Source organism: Pinus tabuliformis, chromosome 7 (assembly GCF_031772625.1).
Source record: "Pinus tabuliformis cultivar Carrire ecotype Pingquan chromosome 7, CPIR1, whole genome shotgun sequence".
NCBI lineage: Eukaryota > Viridiplantae > Streptophyta > Pinopsida > Pinales > Pinaceae > Pinus > Pinus tabuliformis.
In genome coordinates this window covers 1,131,476,557-1,131,498,774 of record NC_142293.1, presented here as the reverse complement: position 1 = coordinate 1,131,498,774, position 22,218 = coordinate 1,131,476,557, and the positions used below count along the sequence as shown (strand labels likewise).

At 40.4% G+C, this 22,218-nt stretch overlaps 1 protein-coding gene across 3 annotated transcripts in view; it reads right to left on the bottom strand.

Annotated features, from left to right (window-relative positions):
* LOC149251496 (nuclear pore complex protein) overlaps nucleotides 1-22,218 on the bottom strand; it is a 107,730-nt gene that overhangs the window by 44,567 nt on the left and 40,945 nt on the right. For all 3 annotated transcript variants that reach the window (XM_089459465.1, XM_089459466.1, XM_089459464.1), the window contains exons 6-7: nucleotides 3,123-3,188; nucleotides 2,939-3,025 (exon numbers count right to left, since the gene is read on the bottom strand). In XM_089459465.1, coding sequence (XP_089315591.1) covers nucleotides 2,939-3,025; nucleotides 3,123-3,188 — 153 coding nt within the window. The remainder of the gene's footprint in view (nucleotides 1-2,938; nucleotides 3,026-3,122; nucleotides 3,189-22,218) is intronic.

Below are 22,218 nucleotides of genomic sequence, written 5' to 3'. Positions count from 1 at the left end.
TACTAGGTTTCCCCACTTATGAATTATTGTTTTCAAGCAAATTTTTAGGGGGGCAAGGAGGGCACCCAGCCCTTTTTGAGGGGGGCGCCCACAAGCACCCCTTTTGGGGAAACATTTCCCCTTGCGTTTCCCCAAGTTTCCACAAAAGGAGGACATGGGGAACGTTTCCCCAAGCATCCCCCCATCCCGGGTGCATGTGAAACATGGGAAGCATGCACCCAACCGCGAGGGCCAGATCCCCATGGAACACTAATATATATATATATATATATATATATATATATATATATGAATGAATGAAGAATATGGTGAGAATTACAAATGACGGCCCCGTATATATACCTAGGCAAGAGTGCCCTTTCATAGATAGTCATGTCCTCTGAGACGTCATTTTGTTAATACTAATTATTAATTATTATTTATATTATTTTATGTTATCTATATTCATAACATTGCCTTCCCCTTTAGAAATGCTTTGTCCTCAAAAAAATGTTTATGGAAAGGCTTGATGTGACTTTCTATGTCTTGTAATCATTTTGTCTTTCCCAATTGTTGGAGTTGTTATCCTGATGATACAAGACGATATTTACTTTTGAGCACAGCGCAAAACTGTCAAACTAAAAAATGATCTAACCATCCCAATTTGATCCTCTAAAAGACTTTGCACTAATCTGATACCCAAGACGAATTTTTGTTATGGAACTGGATTGTGTTGGCATCAATATTTTTGAAAACATAAGACAGTTGTTTCCTTTTTTAGTAATTCTAATACATTCACTAATTAAAACATTTGCTTTTATGATGTTGTAATATGATTTTTTTATCATGCTTGTGCCATTTTTTTACTTATTTTTGCAATATGATCTTCATTGTGTGTTGATGTTGCTGGGTTTCCTTTAGAATTTCCAACGTCTATACAACATCCAAGTACGTTTTGACTTCATTTGGATTCAGATCTATTTGAAGTGTGAGGTTAATGGAATCTACATTTGTTGCCTTCTCCACAAGTTGGACCTTTTTATTTGAAGAATTTGAGACTTTTGTTTGGATAAGTTGTTCCATTTTGTTTTCTAATGATTGTTTCAGAGTCTTGGATTTCTTGACTTGTGCAAATAATTTCTGACCATGATGTTTTAAGCGAGAAATTTCCTTATTTTTATTTGAGAAAATTTCGTCAAATTATTTCTGCATCTTTGATATTGGTTTTTTATTTTCTGGAAACATGACCTTCAATATCTTTTTAAGGTCTTTTGACAAAGGTATTATCTATTTTGACTTCATTGTAATGTCCTGAAATGTCATCATCTTCTTCTTGTAGGGAAACATCAGTAATTTTTTCCATATTTAACATGAAGGTACCTAATGTTCCAAACCATGGGAAATCGAGAATTATGTTGAACTCTTCATTAAACATAGTTACAACACTGAATTGAAATATGCATTCATAATCATCAATTATTACTTGTAAGTCCTTAATTTCATATCGCTTCTTATGAAAAATATCTTCCTTTTCACCTATATTTGGCTCTAGAATTGATAATTGATTTGTCAATTTAATATTGATGTAAATTTCCTTGCCGCTTGTGCTGATAATAATATTAATATTCTTTGCTTGGATGTTTCCTTTTAATGTAAATAATCTGAATCTACAATGGGGATACCATTATAGGAAAATTTTCCTTCCTTTCCAATTATTAACTCCATTCTTTTCTCCTCAATGATTGACTCCATTTTTCTTTCAAACAAATACCATTATATTTTTACTTAAATCGGGCACTTTATGATTTAGGTAATAATTTTATAATACACTTCTTTTTCTATGTGGTTCACAGACCCCGGAGATTGGTGACCACTACATCCATAGAATATATGTATTAGGCAGATCCACCCGAAGGGATCAATTCCTGTTGGCTCAACCACAGACCCGGACACCGAGTGTCGAGAGAATTGAACTTGTGACCTCTCAATAGCAAAAGTGATTTAACGACAGGGACTCGACCAATTGAGCTAACCCTCGGGCCTAATACCCCTTTTTTTAATTAATACCAATGCTTCTAAAATTCCACTTTATTTGCTTCACCACTTATTACTCTTTTAACAATTCTTTATATATATATATATATTAAAAATTATTATTATTTTCAAATGAGACATGTCTTTTGAGACATGTTGTTTCATTAATACTAATTATTAATTATTATTTTATGTTATTTATGTTCATAACATACAATGCAGGAGCGAGAAACAGCTAGAAGTTCTCTTTGCAGAGGCATTCAGTACACGTTTGAAAGATTTGTGAAGATGCTTGGTTTAAAGGAACAAAACACTCAAGGAAACAAAACAGTCATTATGGGGTTATTATAATATTTGATGCCCATTTTTGTACGGTTGTGCATGTTGTAAAACTACAAGTGTGCTTTTAAAGCCATGATGCTATTTTAAGAGTAGGTGGCCTAATTTTCTTTAGATTTATTTTATCTTCAGTGACCATTTTTAAAAGCGTTTTGCATTATAAATATACCTTTATCAGTAGAAAATCATCAAAGGGAGTAAAAATCCTCCTTTTCCTTGTTCATGTCTAATCCTTTGAAACTACTAATCTCCACCTGAGACATTGGCTAAAGAATAGCTACTAGAAAGTGTTGCTTGTAACTTCCATGAAATGGTTAGATGTACCTTCAATACGGAAAATTTATTCTGCGTTAAAGTATGCTATTTAGTTCAGACAGTCGTATCCTAAGGAAATACCAGCTTACAAATCTCCAAGTGATATTTTGCAAAACAATATTTATATATTGAAATATTTAAATCCTATTTTCTTTGAAAAAAACGTAACACTGACCCAATGGCCGCAACACTTTGCAGTATGACACACCTAATTGCAAGAGAAGCAATTAAACCTAGCATAATTAACTGGGACAAGATAAAACAACCTCACCCTCAAAAGGCGCCTTTGTAGTTCTTGCTCCTTTTGCCTCAAACGTTGTATCCATGTAAGAGTGTCCACATGGAAATGTCTTTCTAGCTGCAACAAGTAGGATCCACTTCCATGTTCATAAGTGAAACTATATAGGTAAACCAAATCAATGCAAACACTAAATTTCACACAATGAAAATTTTACCAGTTTAACATTGGTTTGTGTTGTTTGCAGCCTCTGAACATCAGCAGCTATTGCCTCATCTTGCAACTGCCTCGCCACATTTCAAAGTACAGAATATTTATCCACAAGTTGCACTCTTTATAATAGACAATTATTTATTGGCATATACCAAATTATAATACCTTCAAAATACAAAACAGCTTACTCAGATATTCAGACAATTTGCCACAAGGATGAGACTATTACGACATGATATAACTTGGCCCATAGCCAAAGCAATGGCAACAATGTTAGAAGTCAAACTATGTTTTAAGAATCTGCAGAGCTGCCAGTGACACCATCCATGATTGGTATTAGAGATTACAAACAAGAAAACATTCACAGAGGGAACACCAAAAGGGGTTGTTATTTTGGTTAAGGGAACACCTTTAAGGGAGGTTGATAACCAAAAGAGCATTAGAAAAAAGATCCATCTTTGGGGTACAACGTACTGCCAAAAATATAATGTTTACAAAGAGGTTGCAAAATTGGATCGGAAGACCAATGGTTACTCAGAAAAAGAGTGATGACTAATGTAATGTCCCTTCCGAAATTAAATTGTTACAGGTTTTTTTATTCTACAATTTCAACAATTTTGGAGGCCCTGGGACCCATGTGATTTTTGGAAAAGACTTAAGAAGGAAAAAGGGGCCGAAATGTTTTGTTGGCATAGCGTGGGGGCCACCCACATGAAAAAATACGCACCACCTTAGAGGGAAGTTCGAACGACTAAGAAGGGAAGGTCAAATTGCTAGTTGGAAGGGGGCCCACATGGGAAAAGAGGCCCACAAATTATAAATAGAGGAGGCTCAGCCTCATTTGGTATCTTTTGACATATTGAACTCAATCTTAGTTGCTCGAGCTGCTTAGCCAAGTTACTGTGTTGTTTAGCACACGAGTGTCTCCGAGCGGAGATCTCAACCCTTGCTTCGGTGGACTTCGAGTGCCAGCCCTAGAAGGGAGTTCTTCTTCATCTCAGTTCGTAGCAGCAACAGGGAGACGAGTTACAGCAACTGTAAGTCGAGTACCAGCAGCAGGGGGAGTAACAACAGCGCAGGGATTGCGCAGTCACAGCGTGAGGCACTCCGGGAAGTTGGGGAGACAGGAGCATCCTTCATCATTTTCAGGAGTATAGAGGGCAGCTACAAACAAGAGGGCCATCCTACACACAGCTCTCATTTCATCACACGCAGGACTGTGTCATCTCCTCCATGACTGCGCAGTCATTGGAGTGAGACTCTTTGGGGCAGCACCATCCGAGGGAGTTTGCTGGGAGGCTGAGAGATCATTTGGAGAGTCATTTGAGGAGGATTGTTGGAGTTGGGAGAGCAGAGATTGACAAGATCATTCATAGCAACAGAATTCGAAATTGCAGGAGGGCCAAGATGTGAAGGGTCAATTCTTGAAGGTTGGAACCAAGGGAAACGTTTTTTTGGGTTTTGGGCAAGGATCACACTCCTAATTTTATAGAATTTTTTGCGCAGATCTAAGGGGTCAAACAAGGGTCCCAACTCAGTCAACAATTAAAGGAGCTAAGGGGAATATGGGCCAAAATTCTGAGGTCAACATTTGGCCAATTCCTTCGTGGGTTATTCTGGGTATTTGGTGAAGAGGCCAGAGTTAATTTCCCGTAATTTTCTGAGCATCGGAGGTGGGGTTTCCAGCAACATGTTTGTAGCAGACAACACAATTTCACAAGGACAGTGCGGGGCATCATTGCAGCAGTTATTTGTGCCATCTGGGCTTGACATATTACCACCTGGGATTGATCACGCTTGCCATTGAGGCAAGCCCAGGTGCACCACTTCCACATTATTGTACTTCTCTCTCAGATTATAATAAAATGACTCAAATGTTGGTTATTCCTGGACTTTTTATGGGTGTGCACTGAATGTTTCGATTACATGGTGTTATTTTTATTGTTTACTTTACATAGCACTATGTTTCCAAGTTTGGAACATTACAGTGGTATCAGAACATGATCTTGGCCCAACTGTGGGAAATTAGCCAGAAGATCATGGAAGCTTTGGGTATGAGTGCACAGTGACAGGTGAAACCGAAGACAAACCCATGGCTCAAGGGAAATCTAGTATGCAGAAATTATGGGGTAGAATTCATTAGGACGATCAGAGGTTGGCCCAGTTGAGAAGGGTGATAGACCAAACCCATCCTCACTCTTACAACAGAGACATTAGAGGTGAGCAGGTCATGGGGGTGCAGCCATCTACATCGTGTGGGGAACGCTGACCAAATCAAGGCACCAGATCTCCTAAAAAGGAGCAGGCAAGACAAAGACGGTTACAGGGTGAGACCAGGGGGCGCTTTTGCTGGTGGAGACCTTGCTTTAGATATCAGGAGCCTGAGGAGGAGGTTGAGCATGATGCTGAGAGCCCACAAGATGGTGAGAAGCACATCGATATACTGTTAATTTTAGGTATGTTCTATGCTGAGAGCAAATTTACTTCAATTTTCCATATTAGCTCAATATCAATTCCAGATTAGCAATCACATTTAGCATGATAGTAAAATGCAGATAGAACATAAACATAAATCGCAGAAAACAATCCAAAACAAGAGGACACAAGATGTGGCCCCAGCCAGGGACAAACCCCAATGTGGGGAAACCCTTGATCAATTCTTCTTATGTTCTTCAATAGTTCAGCAAAGAGAGAGATAGTACATATACATCAGAAGTCAACACTTTGACTTGTCAAAATAAGAGCAGAGATCTTCACTAAGAAAATACCACATGAGGTAGTTGATCTGAACTCAAGTGAAGGCATACTACTTCAACTGATTCTCCAAGGTGATTCTATCACCATGCTGCACCCATCACAGAGTTGTTCTCATCAGTGTGTTGCATCTCAACATGTTGCACTAATCATCACTATGTTGCACTACTGTCACTGTGCACTATGCTGCACCATTCATCATGTTGCACTATGTTGCACCCATCACCACTGTGCTGCACCATGCTGCACCATCATACCATGTCCATCATCATTGTGTTGCACCATGTTGCACCATCACTGAGTTGTATCCCATCATGATGTACCCAACATGCTACTCTTTATCATCATTATGCTGCATCCTTCATGCTACAATGTGTTGTACCCTTTATTGCACTATGCTTACTGCAATACATCATCATCATGTTGTTGCACTACTTACATGATGTTGCTCTATAGGACTGCCTATGAACACAACTCCTAAAACAGTCTCCACTGTTGGTTATGGCCTGTGGCCTAGCCTAGCAGTTAACTGCAACTAGGTCTCTCCATACAATGATGCTTCCCATACAGAGGAGCAATGTGAGTTGATGTCATATCCTAAAGAAAACCAAAGCATCTTGATGCCAACCATATTATAGAGAAACAAAGTGTATCGATCAGGAGAAACAAAGAATACATATTGTGGATCGTGATACATCAAGTTCCCTGCCACATCTACTATATCATGTCACTGGGGAGACTACCCTGTCATGGATACTATGTTTGCCATGTCATATAATATATATATTGTCTACCATACCAAAATCCTGTCAGCCATACCATGTATATACATGTTGTTCATTGTCTGCCATGTCAAAGCATTGTCTGCCATATCATGTATATACATGTTGTTTGCCATACCATGACACTGTCTGCCATGTCAAAGAAACATTGTCTGCCATATCATGTATATACATGTTGTTCACTGTCTGCCATATGTTGTTTGCCATACCATGCCATACACAGTGTGATGATAATATATAATGCAAACAGAGTGCAATGCGAGTTTATACAATGAGTGTGATGTTAATTACAAATCACAGAGTATACCATACATATTGAAATGCCATACATGTATTACAGTGTGTTGTAATTACATACGTTCTATGGAAATTTGATGCTAGCGTGACTGTGCTTTTCAGTGGGTCACCGTTATTCCATATGCGGGCCAGAGATTATGACATACACAGATATACCTTATGCGAGCCAGAGATTATAATGAACTCGATCATACCATATGCGAAAAGGGATCTCTCTTCATGACAATGTCAAGATCTAGGGCATCTCTGCTAGGGCAAGCGTATCCTCTCTAGATCTCTCCTCCCACCAAAACCCAAAGACAAGTGGAGAGAGATCACAAGAGATGATTGTCTAAATGACTTGCAAGCCACCTCTTTTTATACTAAAATGTTGAGCACAAGTGGGGGCAATTTGGTTGTTGGCCGACCTTGACGAATTGTCCCATAACACAAATAAATTCATATCTCCATGAATACATGTCGGAATCAAATGATCTTTAGATCAATCCTACACCTCTCGACGAGAGGAATCCAAGAAAAATATCAGTTGCCATGAATAAGTAGACCCACATGGAGTTTGGCCCTAGTTGCCAATTTTAACATATACTCGGTGTGGCGCAGGAGTCACCTTTATTAGAGACCTCTTTGATAGCTCCAGTTGACACCTTGGTGGAGAGGATAGAGCCTACACACATAGAGCCATTTGTTGAGGGGGTGCCACCCATGGATGAGATGCCAACAGTTGCTGAGGTATCTGGAGCTGTGATCGAGTTTACAGGTGATAGATGCCCACAGCATTTCCACCAGTTTCAGGCCGACCTAGCACTACAAAGGAAGATCATGTTAGTGTGTGAGGCTCTTCTGTAGCAAAACGAGGAGATGGAGGGCATGAGAGCGATTTGTACCGAGTCCACGACCAAACTGACTCACGTTGGGGAGCGATTGGATTCCCTACTGGTGCAGCTAGAGTGCACATTGGGGCGTGAGAGCAGCCCTCTTCAAGCATACATATGCGAGGTTGGCAGCACTGTTAGGTAACCTTGGCCCATTGGACAGAGAGACAAAGCTACCCAATCAGATTTCATGTATTGACTAGGATAGCGAGATGAGACGACCTGAGTTGCGCAGGGTGCAGCTCCCGCATGTTGGGGTTCTATGTGCAAGAGTTCGTGCATCCAATCCCTCTCTTGGGGTTGGATGGCGAGAGATTCTGAGTTGGTACCCTGTGGAGTGGGTTATGGAGAGGGTGGTGGACATGGGTGTAGCTCAACAGGAGCTTCCAAGCATTGGGGATATCGGCACCGCAAACTGGCATTGGGTTCCCGGTGGGACTACCTATCATTTCCTAGGTATGCTGATTGACTACAACCAGGATGGTGCAATTGAGCATGCACATTTGCTAGGGGAGTCTCGGTCAACACCAATGGCCAACCAATTTATGGACAGACTCTTTTGGTTGTCTTGGTATGGCACTTGTACACAAGATCACTGGGTGATCAACATACTCTGGCAGGAGTTTGTCGGAGGAGGTGGCATTGGCAGGCCACCAAACAGTGCCTTGTATGGAGTTGGGGATTCTTCACATTTGTGTGGGACACAAAGGAGCAGAGCAGTGGTGGCATCACTGTTGAAACCTGGGGAGATTCACTTCTTGGCTCCCTTACGGAGAACTTGGAGGGGAGGTCCCCTCATTGGAGAGCATGGTGATGCGACGGTGGAGGTGATGATACGGGTTGGATGCGGGTCGACGCATATGGACACAGCTTTAGGCCATCTCATTCAGGGATGGGTAGGAGCATCTAGCGTGGAGCAGTGGTCTGCAGATGGGCATGGAGACGCATGGGGGTGTGTCGTAGTATGTTGGATTGCGCTGTGGAGTGGGAGTGCCTCACATCGCATTGAGTACATGCAAGGGGTGACCAGTACAGTGACACATGAGGGACACAAGCCAGTATAGGATGGCATAGTCATAGCCGAGGGTATCCAATGGTGTACAGTGGCATGTCCAGGAGTACTGGGATGATCGATGGTATGCAGGGGTGTATAGTGCTACACAACGAGGTCTAGGAGTGTTGCCTCCAAGGAAACCCTTGGACGGAAACACCAGGCATACCTTTGGGGGTAGTTCACCCAGGATCGATGGGGACACAGATGAGCGATACTTGATGGTATCCGCGGGGCCTCACACGCCTGACCCTCTTCTACATCCCTCACGGGAGCAGTCGATCTTTCTGCACTTTGGGCATGAGCAGTGAGGAACAAGGAGCTCACCTGAGATATTTGGGTGACACTTAGCGCACTAGGGGGGAGACTTTTCAACAATGGAATTGGGTTGGTGCATCAGTTGACAGCCACAGGTTGGGGGATGATGTGACCATCTGCAGGGGTGGCATATCATTCATCATCGAGCCTACATCTAGGGAGCTAGTCATGAGGGATACATGTGTCACTCTTTTCTCAAGGCATGTTGAGACCAAACATGAGCAGAGGATACTGGGTACGATTGAGATAGTTTCCCAGTATGTGTCCGGGCTCCAGACCTTATATTGGCACATTATCGAGAGGGCGAATGGCAGACCCAGGGGGGATGGTTAGCAGGGACAAGAGGGATCCACACACCCTAAGTTGATTACGAGTATCAGATACCCATCCTTTGGTTGCATTCAGGGGGTATCTATTTGGCACACTTGGCTTCCAACGATCATCAATACTACACAGTGGCAGGCACAGGGCAGATTAGCATGCATCATATTAGCCCACGATATATGGAGCCTATATATTGATCACATGCAGGGACTAGAGATGAGGCATGGATGGATTCCTGTAGTTGTCAGAGCTATGTTGCTGCAGGTCCAACTAGGGGATGCAGGGATTCAGTTGATTGATAGATCACTCTATCTCGTGATGGTCAAAGTCATGGCAGAGAGTGGTCTAGTTCACTAAGGGATTGGCACCTGGGGATACACAGTGGCCTTCATTAGATGGCGAGGCAGGCTTTCTTTGTCGCTGCACCAGTTTGGAGTTAGAATTAGATGGGTAGACTTTGACGTCATGGAGATGTCGAGGCACAAAGTGCCTCGCCTCTATTAGTATTCCACCATCGACTTTCAGGAGAGGAGGATACAGTGTACACACAATGGGCAGTCAGCTAGAGCCAGAGTGGTGCAGCGACAACATGGTGGCACCCTTCTATGGCTAGCATGGGACCCAGACATCACAGTACTACATAGCTCAACGACCATTAGGGGTTAGCCGGTTGCAACAGGGGGAGGTCATTGAGGTCTTCCTTTGGGCTTTAGCGAATCACCGATGGCATGGGGGACTTCTGATATTTATACCGGACAAGATAGTTAGTGGAGCAAGGGGAGCTTCAGGTGGGACAGGATGGACTGGGATCCTGGTATTGAGGGATCCTTTCATGTCAGGACAATGCAGGGACCTAGGATGACTCTGCAATACGTTTGGGGTCCCGATATTACTGATGATGATAAGGGTAATCAACAAACAAAGGAGTCGCTTATTCAGGCATTGCTGGAGGACAAGTGATTTTTTGTGCATTGGAGGAACTTGCGGATGAGGATGCCACCTGGGAGGGTGAACACATACATGAGCATCCAGTGTTGAAGTTGCTTGGGGACAAGCAACATTTGGAAGGGGAGGACTGTAATGTCCCTTCCAAAATTAAATTGTTACAAGTTTATTTATTCTACAATTTCGACAATTTTGGAGGCCCTGGGATCCATGTGAATTTTGGAAAAGACTTAAGAAGGAAAAAGGAGCCGGAATGTTTTGTTGGCACAGCATGGGGGCCACCCACATGAGGAAATACACACCACCTTAGAGAGAAGTTCAGATGACTAAGGAGGGAAAGTCGAATTGCTAGTTGTCGGGGGGCACACATGGGAAAAGAGGCCCACGAATTATAAATAGAGAAGGCTCAGCCTCATTTGGTATCTTTTGACATATTGAACTCAATCTTAGTTGCTCGAGCTGCTTAGTCGGGTTACTGTGTTGTTTAGCACACGAGTGTCTCCGAGCGGAGATCTCAACCCTTACTTCGGTGGACTTCGAGTGCCAGCCCTAGAAGGGAGTTCTTCTTCATCTCAGTTCGTAGCAGCAACAGGGAGACGAGTTACAACAGTTGTAAGTCGAGTACCAGCAGCAGGGGGAGTAACAACAGCGCAGGGATTGCATAGTCACAGCGTGAGGCACTCCGGGAAGTTGGGGAGACAGGAGCATCCTTCATCATTTTCAAGAGTATAGAGGGCAGCTACAAACAAGAGGGCCATCCTACACGTAGCTTCCATTTCATCACACGCAAGACTGTGTCATCTCCTCCATGACTTCGCAGTCATTGGAGTGAGACTCTTTGGGGCAGCACCATCTGGGGGAGTTTGGAACTGGGAGGCTGAGAGATCATTTGGAGCGCCATTTGAGGAGGATTGCTAGAGTTGGGAGAGTAGAGATTGACAGGATCAGTTATAGCAATAGAATTCGAAATTGGAGGAGGGCCACGCTGTGAAGGGTCAATTTTTGTAGGTTGGAACCAAGTAAAACCCTTTTTGGGTTTTTCTAGGTTTTGGGCAAGGATCACACTCCTAATTTTATAGAATCTTTTGTGCAGATCTAAGGGGTCAAACAAGGGTCCCAACTCAACCAGCTGCGGGAGGAGCTAAGTAGAATTTGGGCCAAAATTCTGAGATCAACATTTGGCCAATTCCTTCATGGGTTATTTTGGGTATTTGGTGGAGAGGTCAGGGTTAATTTCCCGTAATTTGCTGAGCACCAGAGGTGGGGTTTCCAGCAGCACCTTTGCAGCAAACAGCGTAGTTTCACAAGGGCAATGCAGGGTATCATAGCAGCAGTTATTTGTGCCATCTGGACTTGACATATTACTACCTCGGTTTGATCACGCTTGCCATTGAGGCAAGCCCAGGTGCACCACTTCCACATTATTGTACTTTTCTCCCAGATTATAATAAAATGGCTCAGTGGTTGGTTATTCCTGGACTTTTTATGGGTGTGCAATGAATGTTTCAATTTTATGGTCTTCTTTTTATTGTTTGCTTTGCATAGCACTATTTTTCGTAGTTTGGAACATTACAACTAAACTGCATAATATAGAACCCAAATATTTCATTGCTATTGCGGGACAGCAATCATGAAAGAAATTCTGCATACATGACATTATATATAACATATCATTAAATATATAATTCACCAACCTCCCTTATGGGTTAATAAATGCAACAAATCGTGATCAATATGTTCTTCAGAATTCACTATTAAGCAACACCACCGGCATTGAAAACTTTAGAGATGCACATGCCATTTGTGAATTAGCCAATGAAAATGTTATCAATAAAAATTAATATAAATGGGTTCACAGTATATCTGCATTTTCCAGAACCATGCATATTCATTATTGAATAGTGATCAACTGAAACCTGAACACGTAATAGCTTAATCCATTGATGTCACATGGGCAAAGTCCAGTGCCATTGTATAATGCAACCTTCATATTCTTAATGACAGCCCAACTTCCTTGCCAAGGAGTACAGCAGGATGAGGACCCTGATTTTATTAAAAATTCCTTGCTCATTGTTTCTCCGAAGTAAACTCGATTCTTTGCTAAGTTATAGGGGTGAGCAATCTACAGAAGAAATCGGGTGAATCATATAGACCACAATCAAGCCACTGATTCCCTCATTTTAGACTCTAGACATAATCCCCAGATGGCATATACAAATAATGATAAAATATGACAATTCTGGATAGATATATTAGCAAATGACAATATGAGAAGCTTGGAATCAATGTTGCAAAAATAGACATCGGGATAAGATCAGCAAGGGTCCAAAAAAGCAAAAATCATAAAAATCAAGAAAATATTAGTAAAAATTGGCAAACATCGGCAAAATTAAGATACCGCCAAAATATTGGTAAAAATCGGCAAACATCGGATAGGCCAAAAAATCACAATTTCATTTTGTGATATAATTGGGATGTTTGCTGTTGGAAATTTTGGTAGCCATGTTCGGTATTTTCATCAATGAAGAAAAAGGAAAATTTTGAATTTATATTTATGCCCCCACAAGTGCCCATGTTGACCTCCTAGAGCAAGTCGGCTTGGCCCCTTTGAAGGCACCCTTTCGACCCCCTTTTGGAAACTATATATATGTGTGAACTCTCCTCCTCAAAAGGGCTTCGAAGCATCTCAAGTTCTCTGTTCCAGCGAAGGATAAATAAAGAAGAGGCCGAAAATCTGTGGAAAGAGGAGAGTATGCCTAGGCGCTTATGAATGGTCATTTCTTTGGTTAACTGTTATCTTGATGTTTTGCTTCTGGATGAATTGATGACCGTTGAACTCTCTCTCATAAGGAAAGATTTGCTGGGTTTTCCCCTTGTGGGTTTTTCCCTGGCCGCTGGTCTAATATTCTGTGTCTCTTGTCTCATTGTGATTTCCACTACCCTACTGTGATTAATGGTTCAAATTTTCATATGGATAACTGCTTGAAGATATTGAATGTTATATGGACTTGATGCTAATGAATCATTTGAAGTAGTTATCTTGAGAGAAAATTGTTCTAGTCTGTCACAGCTAGAGAAAAATCAACATCGTATCAGAGGCTGGATTGAAGAGCAGGTTTCCTCAAAGACACTTTGACTCATGATCACATCTCTGTGCTATGCAAAGTTCTGCAACTCCTATGCAAAATTCTGTGGCTCCTATCTCTGTGAAATGCAAAGTTTTGAGCATGATTCTGAGCTAAGTCCGAGGTCTGTAGCATACATTTGAGGTATATTGAAGGGGTCTAAAGTCTGTGTATTAGTCCGAGCTGTGAAGAAGAGATCCGAGCCTTATTCTCTGAGGTATGACCAGATGTCCAAACCCAATCAAGATCTGTAATGTCATCCGAGTTGTGTGGTGTTATTCAAATGAACAAGTCCGGGCCTGAAGTTCGAAGCAATCTTGAAGGCATGTATTTCATAAGAAGATCAAGTCTCAGTACTAAGTGTTACCTCTATAATAAGGAGCCTCAGAAGTAAGTTGAAGGAAGACCGAGCTTATTCTTTTTGGAACAGCGACAAGTTTGAGGAGACAAAGCCCGAGCCTGTGAAAGGCGTCAAGACTGAGTCTCTTTTCTCTGTGGAAAAAGGACAAGTGCAAGTACTGCATGATGATTCAAAAGTTGATGAATCAAGCTCCTTGATATGATCCCTGTCTACTTAATAACAATCCATGAATGGGATTATGATCCTTGTGTGAGAAGGGCCTAGTCCCTATGTTAGACCGAAAGTCTACATCTGAGCTCCTTGTACAGTAGTATTGTTCTATGTCTGTGGTTTGTTCAATAGTTACTATGAAGAAAATCCAAATTTGTATATCTGAAGCATGATCCAAACTAAAGAGTAGTCCGAGTTTGCTAAAGACAAATCTGTAACTATCTCTTTCATGACAAGCTTGTGCACAGGTTAAAATTTTGAGCATAGTTCTGTGCTCAAGTCAAAAGTCTGTGGTGACAAATGAATCCTAAGAAGTCTGTGACCTTAGACTGTGTAGAGCAACTAAGATGAAAGAATTTGCAAGTCTCTGTGGCACCCGAATAGCATCCAAAGGTGATCAAGTTTGTGGAATAAAGATCAGGTCAGAATCTTATCCTTCCAAAGAGCCACAAATCCGTACGACTTCCAAATTGCACCTCTGTGGTTGAATTTATAAGTATTGATCAAGACATGATGTGAAGCTCTTGAAGACTTGATTTCTGAATTGACTTTAATGTTAGCTCTGTTCAATACATAGAAGAAGGACGATATAAGAAGCCAACATTTCCAGTTCAAATCTACTATCTTTGTAATAATGATGTCTATGAAGTGTTATCCTGTAGCAAGATCTGAAAACTGTTTTCGTTGTACTCCTGATGTGAAGATTGAAATAGGAAAGTTTGAGACAAATTTTATTAAGTACAGATCGAGAACCCATGATCTAACTTGAGCTCCTGAGATGCATTGCATCACTTAAGTTTTCAGAAAATTTTAAGTCAAAATTAAGAACATGTATAGATGAAGAAGCTTGTATCAAAGACTTGTGAAGGATTATGGTGTCACTCCGGAATCATAATTTGTATTGGAATAAGTCTGCTAAAGAAGTTGTATTGAAACGAAGTTTGTCACAGAAGTCTGAAGGCTTATATCCAGAATATGTTGTTATCTCCCTTTGAGTTTTGTTCTAACCTTTAGAGCAAGCAAGTTGCAAGTCTCCAAATGAAAGGAATAGTGTCAGAACATTGCCTTGAAATCTCAAGTATTAAACAAGGTATGGAAGCTTCCTTAAAAGGGTCTGCTAAATTTGAAGATAAAGTCCTAAATGACTAAGAGCTTGCATGTGTATTTGAGTATAAGCCTAAAGACCCGAGTGATGAGATTTATTGCAAGAGCAGTTGTGATAAAAGGGTTTCGTGATTTGAAAAGATCTAGGATCATTTCAAGCATATAGCTTTGGACATTGGAAAAGAATGCAAAGATGACTGTTACACATCTAGGGCTTGTAAACCCTAGACTAAACTTGAAGAATTATTAGGGTTTGGAGTCAAAACCCTAGCTAAACAATTGTTAACCCTATCTAGACAAAAAGGGTTGGAGAAGAAAGCCTAGGGCTTATGGATTGATTGCTTCCACTTGAAAGAAGAAACCCTAGCTCCTGGAAGAAATGACATCTTGATGATGAGGTTGATTTGCAGGTTGGATGCAAGAAGGCTAAGATTAAGAGGGAGCTGACATATTCTCAAGAGATAAGTACTTTACATCTCTCTTTCTTGATTATTACTATTGTTGTTATTCTTCTTGTCCTTGTATATCTTGCTTGGTTGTATTTGTTCTTCCTTGGCCTCCTAGTGAGGATTGCAGGTACATGATGAAGTCTGCCAAGGCTGTGACAATAGATGAAAAGATTGGAAGAACAAAGCTTGTGACAAGAAGACTCGTATGGGATGAAGTTCTGGACTCAGAGGGAGCAGATAGTGTTAGAAAATCAAAAAGGCAAAACTATTTTCTTATCTTGATAATCGCTTGTGATTTCTTCGTATTCTTATTATCTTCTTTTATGTCTTATTTTATCTTCTTATCATTAAGCAACTACCAAAACATAAATGCATGAATATCAAAACAACAAGGACATAGGATGTAGGCTCTCAGTCAAGAAAAAAACCCCTCTCCTAAGGGAAAACCCAAAAATTCTCCTCTTCTTCAAGAACCAAATCAAAAGAGACAACCAAGACCCTTTGATGAAGACAAAGACCTCCTTCAATCCACCAAGTCATCCTTCCAAATAAGTCCTTACAAGATGACAAAAATATGCTTCTAGTCAACAAAAGTTAACCCTCTTCAATCTTGCATCAATCACAAATTTCGGCCTCCTGCATCAAAATTTCAACCTCTACTGCAAACTTGCAACTTTTTGGCCCTTCTGCAACTCCAAGATCTTCGCACATGTGGACTAGAAACAAGAGAAAACGATCTTATTTCTTTTACTAGGGTTTATCTTCCTTCTTCAAGCCTTTATCTTCTCCTTTTCTTACCTTCGCACTTTCTTGAATTGCAGATCGAACTTCTTGCTTGAATGTGTCACAATAGGTCGAATGCACTAATATATATAGTGGTTGAAGGTCCCTAATGAGACCGAGTTGGTGCAGTAGATTTACATGACCAAATTACATGAAAATAATTTTTCTTCCTTGATATAAAATGCCCAATAAGGGTCTAGGACATGACAACAATGACAATGACTCATGACTTAACCCTAGAAACACATAATGAGTGCTTAGACCTAGAAATATAATCAAATGAGCATGAAACCCATGCTTATAAAAATATTTTCATTGATCTTTTACAATAATTTTTATTTTTCGTCTTCTTACAAATACAAATGAATTACATCCAATCATGAGCTAGACAACAATTATGAAGACCGATACTAGTTACATTTTCAACAAATAGATCTGTTGAAGGAAATGTAACTAGGTTCGGTCTTCATAAACATACTTTTGATATTTGTATTTATCCATGAAAAAAAATATTATTTTTATGATATATGTCAATGAGTTTCTTGCTCATTGAAGTATGTCTAGCACATGTTAAAGTCCTATAGGTAAGTCAAAAGGTCAAAAGAATTATGTTAAAGACCTTAAGGGTATGTTACGTTGTGTATAAAAGTCAAAGAAGTCACCTCCAAGCAAAGTCAAGTCTCCTCCTAGCAAAGACACCATCAAAAGAAGCAATGGCACCACTAAAATCACCCATCGAAGCAAAGGAAGTCAAGTTGGCCTCAAGGCAGCAAGTCAACCTACAAGTCGACCTAAATGAGGGATGGTCCTCTATATATAGAGGTTGTCCACTCCTCCAAAGATAACACAATCATCTTTGAAATTAGCAAAGGAAGAAGCTGAAATAAAGTGAAGGGAAATAAGTCTAAAAGGGTCTACAAAGTGCATCGAAGGAGGAAGAAAAGTGAAGGTAGAGGATTGTTTCTAGGGCTAGAAACAGTCACACGTGTGAAGAAAAGGAAGACAAATCTGCAAGTATGACAGCAGGGTCTAACAGTCCATGAACTAGTGTTGTTTGGGTTTGAAACTAGGCCTCCCAAGTCAAGCAAAGAAGCCTATCTCTCTAGCGAAGGAAAAGGACCCTAATTCTATAGGGTACCTCTCACACGTGCAAGAATTAGGGCTGTAGTGTTGTCACACTAAGCCAACCACTATACATTAAGAAGGAACTCAGTGATCAAGAGAAGGAATGAGTATCCTTAGCTGAAGGATATCACTAAGTACAAAAGATAAAGTATTTCTTCTAGAAGATCTACTAACAGTGGAAGGAAGAACGAAGTGTTAGAAGAAGGGCGAAGTGTCGAGGAAGGAAGTGCCGGAAGGAGGTGGACAACGTGTCGGGGAAACATAATGCAAAGAAAAGAAAGGACTTGACTTGTGCTGGCAGGATCTTCTAGTAAGGGCCTAGGGTTTGGCATTGATCAAGAAGGAAGCTTCAATAAGAGAAAATTTACCGAAGGGTATTCCTCTCAAGAGAAGAGAGGTTTTGGCCCTGGCAGAGAGCCAACATCTTGTGTTCTTGTTTTATGTTTATATAGCAGTTTGATGAAGCACACACACATGTATTAATAAGAGAAGAAGAAGATTAAGCTAACAAAGACAAATTGTAAAAAGACATCACAAATTGTTATCTAGTCCCAAAGAATCATTCTACACCTAATTGCCCTAGATTCTTCAACATGGTATCAGAGCTAAGGTGACACATCAAGGAAAGGGCATCTCAAGAACACTCATAAGGTGACTCATCAAGGAAGGACATCTACAAAAGTTGAAGCATCAAGCCAAGAAGTCTCTATCACATCAAGGACAAGAAGGTCTATCATCTATCATTCATCAGGGGAGACTACAAAGCTAGAAGAAGAGCCTTATATAAAGGCACCTACAAAGAAGAGCAGATCAAAGAGGGACCTACATCAAGCCACAAATCATCAAGCAAGTCTCATCATCAAGCAAGCCCACTTGGAGAAGACATCTTGAGGAACATCAAGATTCAAGGAAAGCAAGCCATCAAGACTTCAAGGAGAAAAGAAGTCAACTACATTTCAAAATCTATCAAGTAAGTATATGTCCCCTTCTGAATATACATCAATGTCTTTTTGCAAGGAAAGCAACAAATTGGTAGGTACCAATAACTTTCTTGCATGGAAGAAGAGGATTGATTTACTTCTCAAAGAGAATGAACTTCTAGAACATGTCAAAGGGAATATCACTATCCCTGCTAAGGAACAAACCCAAGCCTTAGCCAAGTACAATAAGGATGAGACAAGAGCTCAAAGGATTCTAATAGAATCTATCAAGGACTCTCTCATTCCTTATGTCTCCAAATTTGAAACATCAAAAGAAATTTATGATAAGCTAGTAGAGCTATTCTTCATATCCAAAGTCGGAGAAGTGATATCTATGAGAAATGAATTGTACAAGATGAAGATATCCAAGGAACGAATAGCTCCCTACTTCATGAAGATATCCGAGATGAGGGATCAACTTCAAGAGCTTGGGGAAGTCATGTCAGACAGAGAAATGACAACCACTGTAGTACTCAATGCTCTACCTGAGGATTGGGGCAACTTCACATCAAGCATATATGCCAAGAAAGAAGCAACCACGCTCAGTGAAATGTGGTCTCTATGCAAGACAGAAGAAACCAAACTTAAAGCAAAGGAAGATATGGGATCAAAGGAGCAGGCATTTGCTACCATTGCCAAGAGAAAGGGAAAATTTGGCAAATTTGGTCCACGAAGAACAAACAACAAAGATATGTCCAAAATCCAATGCTATGGATGCGAAAAATATGGACACTACAAAAGGAATTGTCCTAAGCTTAAGAAGGACAACAACAACAAAAGAAAAAGGGAGGAAGCTCACATGACTCCAGAGGTGAAAGAAGAAGAAAAGAAGCAAAAGAAGGAAGATCCTCCGGAACTCTACTATGACTAAGTCAAACTCTTTACTTTAAGTCTTCTTTCAAGGTTTTGAGTAGGATAGGAGCATGTAGGATAAAATATAAATTGCATGGCTAGAAACATCTTCTAGAATCTAGAAGCATGAAGTACAGAGTTCTAGATACTCATGTAGAAGTAGCATTTATAATGAGAACAAAATGCATGGTTAGAAATATCTTCTAGAATATAGGAGCATGGTAGATATAGCTATTCATGTAGAAGGAGCATACCTAGTATAAGACCTCATCCACGATGAAAGAAAATTGATCATGATTAAGAATCTTAGAAGACCTCTATCATCAAAAGAAAAGAAACATTTGCAAGGCAAGGGTCTTTAAGATCCTATGAAGGGAACCTTCAAAAGAAGGTTCATGAACCAAAGCAGATGTCTCATTGGGAATCCCATTCATGGGATTCAAGAAAAGGATGATATGCAAGCAAGCTAAGATGAAGCAAGAAGGGCCACACCAAGGACAATCAAATGAAGTTAAGATGATCAAAGGAGAATCAAGATGAGGTATGCATGCATAAAAGTTTAGTCATGTTATCATATGTATATTATTGAGTCATGGGAATAGTTCTATAGCATGAACAAGTATGAAAGAATCTCTTTCATCAAGGACATGCTTGAAGGCATGGTTTACAATGCAATGAAGGTAAAGAAAAGGATATGCTCACATAAGGAGTATAAGATTGCTAACTAAGAAACAAGAAGAAATGTTGACTAGTCCAAGAAGCAAGCAATGAAGAAGTGCTCTCACAAGTAGCATAAGGTGGTTGACCAATCTATCCAAGAAGAAGCAAATGAAGAAAGAGATCAAGCATGTGAAGAACACCACGATCACAAAGAATCACTATCTGACAAAGAACCATTGAAGATATCTCCCGCAAGAAGGCAGGAGAACTCTGACAAAGGAAGGAAGGACCCTTGACATCTATGAATTCCTTGGAGATATGAAAGATGCAGATAATTGATTCTACTCTACGAAGATGTCATGACGAAGAAGCCATCCAGCAAAAGCGCCATTTAATGTTGAAGCAATATCAAGATGAAGTCATGTTGGGCTACTAGGTCGAAGCATGTAAACAAGCGAGTACAACGAAGCATCCATGAAAAGAGTATTATGAAGCATAGACAGATGACAAAGGAGTAGCCAGATGACAAGAAAACCTGATGTATGACAAGAAAGCCACTTTCCACGAAGGAAGCAATGACATGAAAAACCAAGAAGGAAAGTGATCAATGGATGGTGCCCTACCTAGAAGAAGTTCGAGCAAAGGCTTCATGACATCAAAGAAAGAAAGGGGATCAAGCAGCTGAAGGACCCAAAAAAAAGTTGTTGATGAATGAAAGAGTCCCTAATTAAGAGGTAGCTCTGATAGGTCCCTGATCAAGAGGGAGTTTTGTATCACCGCTGATTACAAAGGAGCGACAATTGTGTTTTTCCATTTCATGTGTCATGCACTAGACCAGGACTAACAATCGTGAGTCTCGATGAAGGCCATGAATGGAAATGTAGACACAAGATAGACACCACATTCTTGTCTTCTCTTGGGAAGAAAGAATGGGAGGATTGGATAATCATCTGGCATCTGATACTCTTTGAGGATGTGTAGGGTATCCAAGACAAGAGTAGGCAAGAGGACCGATATTCTTTGAGGGTTGGGAACCCAAGACAAGAATAGTCCTAATTCCTAAAAGGTCATACTCAGTGAACACCCAGGTGGGTATGTACCTTGAGAGACAATGACTAAGGTGTTTATAAGTCATTGGTCTTGCCAACATTGTGCTTTGATCTATTGAGAGATAGAGTTGTCAGTCAAGGCCTTGCTATGGAAACAATGTTGGTTAGTATGATGCTATAACAGATGGATTGCAAATCCGGTTTCTCTTATGTGAATTCTTCAAGATTTATAATAGCCAAACACCTTGTAATGTTGTATGAATACCTCCCTAGTTAAGAGGGAGTGTTGAAGGAAATATAACTAGGTTCAGTCTTCAAAAATGTACTTTTGATATTTGTATTTATACAAGAAAAGAAATATTATTTTTATCATATATGTCAATGAGTTTCTTGCTCATTCAAGTAGGTCTAGCACATGTTAAAGTGTTATAGGTAAGTCAAAAGGTCAAAATAATTATGTTAAAGACCTTAAGGGCATGTTACATTGTGTACAAAAGTCAAAGATGTCACCTCCAAGCAAAGTCAAGTCTCCTCCTAGCAAAGACACTATCAAAAGAAGCAATAGCACCACTAAAAGCACCCATCGAAGCAAAGGAATTCAAGTCGGCCTAAAGGAGGGACAGTCATCTATATATAGAGGTTGTCCACTCCTCCAAAGATAACACAATCATCTCTGAAATTAACGAAGGAAGAAGCCGAGATAAAGTGAAGGGAAATAAGTCTACAAAGATCTACAAAGTGGAGCGATGTAAGGAGGAAGAAAAGTGAAGGTAGAGGATTGTTTCTAGGGCTAGAAACAGTCACACATGCATAGAAAAGAAAGACAAATCTGCAGGTATGACAGCAGGGACTAACAGTCCATGAACTAGTGTTGTTTGGGTTTGAAACTAGGCCTACAAGGCCTCCCAATTCAAACGAAAGAAAAGGACCCTAATTCTCTAGGGTACCTCTCACACGTGCAAGAATTAGGGTTGTAGTGTTGTCACATTAAGCCTACCACTATACATCAAGAAGGAACTTGGATGATCAAGAGAAGGAATGAGTATCCTTAGGTGAAGG